This window comes from Procambarus clarkii, chromosome 4 (assembly GCF_040958095.1).
Source record: "Procambarus clarkii isolate CNS0578487 chromosome 4, FALCON_Pclarkii_2.0, whole genome shotgun sequence".
NCBI lineage: Eukaryota > Metazoa > Arthropoda > Malacostraca > Decapoda > Cambaridae > Procambarus > Procambarus clarkii.
This window is the reverse complement of record NC_091153.1, coordinates 18,929,232-18,935,796: the sequence shown is the minus strand read 5'-3', so window position 1 is coordinate 18,935,796 and position 6,565 is coordinate 18,929,232. Positions and strand designations below refer to the sequence as shown.

Here is a 6,565-nt window from a genome sequence, read left to right as displayed (position 1 = left end):
GAGAATTACATGAATTCTCTTGGGGGACATGGCAATTTTACTTCATCATTAAAAATCCTCCTCGAGGTAAAGGTAACACTTTTGAAACAACGACTCACGGAAGATGATGACTTTAGAGAACACTTCATAACAACACCCGCTAGACTGGTAACTCTTGAGGATGTGGGTAATCTTATTGATAGCTGGGTGGCTTATATGATTACACGACTGGAAGATCTCCTTTCAGAAACAGAGGGGAGTGGTTTCATATTATATAATGTCGATTTCCTCAAAATCGTCATCTGTAATGCAAGTGTAAGGTCAGTTTTGGGGGATTATGTCCCTTATCCCCCATTTCTAAGGGGACGGCATGAGGTCTTCAACCCAAACCCGGCTGGTAACAATAAAACATGTATTATTCAGTGCATTGCTGCTTTTCTGGCGTCACAACAAGGGTGGAAGTGGAGACGTATAGGGAGACTTGTAGAGTCTCACTCTAGGGTTAGGAAAATGGTCAAATACGACAATTTATCCTTCCCTCTGTCTTGGGAGGATATCTCTAAATTGGAGAATAGAAATAAACTATCCATTTTTTTGTATTCAATACACAAACATACAGATGGCGTCTATCACGTCTCTCTTTGTCGTCGTGGTAGCAGACAGTACTCGATCATAGTTCCTTTATTGTTATTGGGGGAATCTCATGTGACCTTGATAAAAGACTTCGATAAGTTCCTTCGGAACTTTACTCGCAGCCACAAACGAAAGACAGTCTTCTGTAGAAACTGTCTCTCAGAATATCAAAATTCGTCTGAGCTAACAAATCACTCATCTTCCTGCGACATCACTCAGAAAATTATTTACCCTCAGCCTGGGGACACACTCCATTTTAAAAATACGGGGAAAGGTTATGCCCCTTCCCATGTGGGCTATTTTGATTTCGAGTGTGTCCTAAGCACTGAGGATTGTCTAGGTTCTGTTACAGCCATACATAGACCTATAGCATACAGCTATATAATTGTTGATAGGAACCACACTGTCGTTGATAAATTTACTTATTTTGGGGGGGACAGTGTTACTCATTTCATGCAGCGAGTTGCCACCAAATGGGAAATTATCAGATCTACCCTCCACCATTATGAAATAGACATGTCTCTTGAGGATATGATCCATTTTAGGAGACAGACTCACTGCCAGTTTTGTGAGCAGGTATTTACCCCCTCCAATTTCAAGGTTCAACATCATGATCACCTTAGGGAAAAGCTCAATTATATTGGAGCTCTATGTAATTACTGCAACCTCCGCCACAAGAATGCTCTGGAGAGTTTAGTTCTAATTGCCCATAATATGTCTTATGACATGGGCTTAATTTTGAGGGAGTTTACCATGGATTCAAATATTAAGAGCAATATCCTCATGAGACAGGGGACGAAATATCTTAAGGTGGAAATAGGGAAGCTTAAATTTCTTGATTCACTGGCTTTTATTACAGGTAGTCTTTCATCCCTAGCAAAGACCCACATTGATTCAGCCAGCCCCTTAACATTCACTCACTCAATGATAGAGGGTTTGCCCAAAAAGAGTCACCACCTACTCTTAAAGGGTAAGCAGTTTTTCCCTTATGAATATACCACAAAAATCAGCTGCTTTAATGACACATCACTCCCTCCTATTGAAATGTTCTACAGCTCCCTAAACAAATCAGGTATAACTTTGGACGAATATAGACATTCTAAATTAGTATGGGAGGCTACAGGGTGTAGGACATTAAAAGACTACCTCCTCATTTATTTGAGGTGTGATGTAGGATTACTGGCTGACATTTTTACACACCACAGGGCAATTCTAAATGATATATATTCTTTAGAATTGACACACTATTGCAGCCTCCCAGGGTACTCCTACGACTGCTTCCTGAAAAGTAGCAGAATATCGCTGGAGTTAAGTGCAGATGTGACGTTGCACAATCTCTTATCACAAAACATACGAGGGGGTTTTACAACTGCAGTTAGGAGTTATGTCAGAGCTAACAACCGCTATGTCAACCCATCTTTTAACCCCCAGGAGGATAGGTCTTCATTCTTACTTTATCTCGACTTTAACAGCCTCTATGGGAGTTGTATGACTAGGAAATTGCCCCATGGGGGACTAAGGAGACTATCATCTGATGAGATGAACTCCTTCATTAGCGGGGGGAAGATAATGACAGAACAGCCTTTCTCTTCTAACAAAGGGTACTGGCTCTTAATTGACACCAAACTTTTAAGACCCGAAATAGCTAGACTAACAGACGATCTGCCCCTTTGTTTACACCATAGGGGAATAAGTATGGAGGATATCTCACCATTTAGTAGGGGACTTCTGGAAACAAATAACATCACACACCTCCCCCCAAAAAACATCAAACTGGTTGGAGATCATCTCCCCAAAAAACATTATTTCATATCTCTTCACCTTTTACAACTATTTATTGAGATAGGACTTGAAGTGGAAACAATACATGCAATTTACGAGTTCCACCAGTCAGATTTTATGGCAGAATTTGTTAACACCAACGTTAACAATAGAAATGCCTCCAGCAGTAATGATAGGAAAACACTCTTCAAATTACTGACGAACAGTGTTTTTGGTAAAACGCTACTGAATCCAGCTCGTTATGCCATTGACACCAAACTAGTGACTTCAGCTAGGGCCTTTTTACGAGAGGTGAAGAATCCCCGCTTTAAACGAATGGTGCATTTAGGCGACAATAAATTATTGTCTGTCAGTTCCAGACCATTCATTAAAATTACTCATCCTAATTACATTGGGTTCCAGATTCTTGAGCTAGCAAAATACAGCTTGTACCATTTTTGGTACAGGGTACTTAAGAACCACTATTCAGATAGGGTACAACTGGTGTATAGTGATACAGACAGTTTCATTTTCACCTTACTAGCTGAAGATGTCTTTAATGAGATGGGGAAAGAACCCCTTAGTTTGTGGATGGATACGAGTAATTTTCCTGAAACTCACCCCTTGTATGATCCTTCTAAAAAGGGTGTTTTAGGGCTGTTAAAGTCAGAGGTGTCAGATAAACACATCCTTGAAGTTGTGGCACTCAAGCCCAAAATGTATAGTGTGCTTTTGCTTGACAATAAAAATTCCATCACCGCTAAGGGTATTCCCCGAGCTGTGCAAAGATCTTTAACACATAACCACTTTAAAGAGACCCTTCACAGTAATGGTGTAGTAAATACTTTTAATTACTCACAAATAAGAAACATAGGGGGGCAGATGGCAACCACATTCAATACTAAGAGGGGTTTAAGTGCATTTGATGATAAGCGCTTTTACCTAAATAAATACACTAGCCTAGCGTATGGTCACCCAGACATACCATCCGAGCCCCACCCCAACACCTCAGTCCAAGGAATGTCCACCGAGAGTGAAGGTGGTGACGTCATTGAACCACAAGGAGAGGAAGGACAACACCCCACCAGCGAGAGTGAACCCTATGACGTCAGCAGTCAGTCACCTGAGGGAGGCGCACTACATCCCATTCACTCTCTGGGAGATGATGAGTCATCATCTTCGTCCCAGGAGGAGGAGGAGGAGGGGGAGGAAGACCCCACAACGGACTTGTGGGCGAGAAGGAGAGGTCTTGTTAATAAATATTATGTGGGTGGAGATGACCTACAATACGACTATGTTTAACCCTATGTACTTTGATAATATAATCTATAAATCATCAGGATTATTTCTTTTTCTCCTTCTTTAAGTATAGAGGCTTAAAATATATCCAACTTAAAAACAACTAAGGGAGGCTGGTCCCTCTTACGGTACACTCAAGGTCATCAAGTATGAGGAGGGCTGGTGAGGGGGGACCGCCCCTACTGCGAGGATCCTGTTTTTACACCTGTCCCATAGGGGGAGGTGGGGGGGGGGGGGTGGGGGGGGGGGTAACTACCGCTCACCTGAGTGTTTATTATACAAATATACTGTCATACTTTTCTGTATAAATGAACATGAGCATGAACATAGCGACACATAATAGATACCTATCTTCACTATTTTACGATTGTTGCTGCCCCACACCTTGGGCGACCTAATATGGGGTGGCTCTAAGTGGCACCCCGCCTCTGATTTTCTTATCTGATTACCCTTCATAGGCAGCTACTTTACTGTAAATGAACATGATCATAGTGGCACATAATAGATACCTATCTTCACTGTTTTTTCGACTGCTACCACTCACACCTTGGGTGACCTAATATGGAGTGGCACTATGTGGCTCCCCGCTTCTGATTTCTTATCTGATCTCCATACATAGGTGGCACACAGAGGCGCATTCTAATCTACTGCCGGGGACACACACAAGACTGAAGAGTCAGCCGGGTGACATACACAAGACTGAATAGTCAGCCGGGGGGGACACACACAAGACTGTAGAGTCAGCCGGGGGGACACACACGACTGAAGGGTCAGCCGTGGGGGGACACACAAGACTGAAGAGTCAGCCGGGGAACACACAAGACTGAAGAATCAGCACACATAACTCACCTCTGGAGGTTTCAGTACTATCAACACTGAGGCCGTTGTCCAGAAGGTACTCTGCCACCGCCCCCGCGCCCACCAGGGCGGCGTAGTGCAGCAGCGTCACATCTGTCAGCGGTCAGCACAGCTAATGAACGCCTAGAAACGCTACATATTATGGCGCAAATGTTAATGTGGAAACTGTATTGATCTTGTTCGAAGTTTGAATGTCTAAAAGGAGAGGGGCTCCCCATGGATATCACGGGGAGGGTGGCTGGCATAGGTAACATTATTGGGAGGTGGCTGGCAGAGGTAACATCACGGGGAGGGTGGCTGGCATAGGTAACATTATTGGGAGGTGGCTGGCAGAGGTAATATCATAGGTAAGGTTGCTGGCAGAGGTAACATCATGGGGGGAGGGTGGCTGTCACCAGGAAGGTACTGGTAGACCTCAGATGTAGCAAAATGGAGAGCCCACAGGAGGAAGCATATGGAGGGAAGGGCCCTGCAAGTATCAGCCCTGGAAGACAGACGACAGACAGACAGCAGAGGGTATACCATATATATCAGAAATAAGAGCATGGGTGAGACAGCGCGACATAAAGGCTGGACGTTTTCAAGACGAAACGCTTAACTCACTATTCGTGTCGGTCCAGATGATGAGCTCGTTACCACTGTCATCCACTAATGCGTCCAGGGCTCGCTTGGTGTCATTTTTCAGCAGCAAGCGTTTGATCGACTTTCCTGCAAAATGCGATGTTTAGTATAACACTTTAGGGTAAAACATTCTTTGGGTTCTATTCGTAAAGACTATTTTGCATGTTTCACGAACTGCAAATGTGTTTGATTGTTGTAGGGTATAACGTATTCACTTAGCTGGGGTCACGACGTGTTAGTCATAATCGATACTTTTTCCGGCGTGGAGAGATAATAAATATTTGTACCTTTCTTGACGTGATTATGTTCACAGTTAAGACTTGAGATTCGCATCATTCACTCCCAGCCAGTACTGTAAATTAGCACCTATGTGATATAACTAGATGAATAGTTATATCATAACTGACGAGATATGACTATACTCTCATAGTTTGCAATTTTCTCGACCACTGCTGGACACCGGTTGTCGGGAGCTGCATCGTACACTCGAAGCTCGCACTATTAGTATTACTCATTCGGTCAAACGAAACCACCTAACCTAGCTCATGACAATGAACAAACGCAGTAACCAAACCCAGGACAAAGAATAAATGTTTTCTATCAGAGTGCAGCGGAAACAAGATTTAGGAGTCATGGTTGGTTGAGATCTTAAGCCAATTAATCAATGTATACATGCTCGAAATAAGGCATATAAGACGCTCGGATTTATTTCTAGCGTTAGTAATAAAAATGTAACGTTATTCTTCCACGTTATCATCCTCGTCTTAGGCTTCACGTAAATTGTGAAGGGCAGTTATGGTCTGAATAATTATAAAATGGATACATTTTCACTTGAAGGTGAACAGGGAAGGTAGAGAAAGGTCTGACAAATGTGAAGTGTATAAATGGATGAAAAGTTAACAAAAAAGGGATATTATAAGACGGTAAATGTATCGACATACAAAAAACACGAAACAATGTCCATAAGAATAGATTCAGAAAAGATCTGGGTAAATACTGGTTTGGAAAAACAGTTGGAAATTGCTGAGTAACATATAAGACGTGGGACCGCTGGGTTGTTTCAAGCGTAAGTTAGACATATATATGAAGGAGACTGGGGGGAGGGGGGGTATAAATAAAAGCATTCTCATATTAGCCAATAGCCCATTTGTTTAATTCCTGTGTTTTTAAGTTTTTAACATAATAACATTCATGTGTGATAGATATACTCTCAGGTAGCTAGTGGTAGTGATGTTCCACACTTTGAACATTGTTTCTCCATCAGTTTTGTCAATTCCCTTCAGCAAATTGTAATTTATCGTCATATCTTCTCTATTCCTTCTTCCCTCGAGTGTAGAGAGGTCCAGTTCCCTCAGTGTATATCACAGCTCAGTCCCTCCCCTAGCTCAGTGCCCCTCAGTTCAGTCCCCCTTAG

At 42.6% G+C, this 6,565-nt stretch overlaps 1 protein-coding gene across 2 annotated transcripts in view; it reads right to left on the bottom strand.

Annotated features, from left to right (window-relative positions):
• LOC123751082 (ankyrin homolog) overlaps positions 1 to 6,565 on the bottom strand; it is a 138,078-nt gene that overhangs the window by 108,208 nt on the left and 23,305 nt on the right. For both annotated transcript variants that reach the window (XM_069333154.1, XM_069333148.1), the window contains exons 3-4: positions 5,134 to 5,238; positions 4,522 to 4,623 (exon numbers count right to left, since the gene is read on the bottom strand). In XM_069333154.1, the coding sequence (XP_069189255.1) occupies positions 4,522 to 4,623; positions 5,134 to 5,238 (207 nt within the window). The remainder of the gene's footprint in view (positions 1 to 4,521; positions 4,624 to 5,133; positions 5,239 to 6,565) is intronic.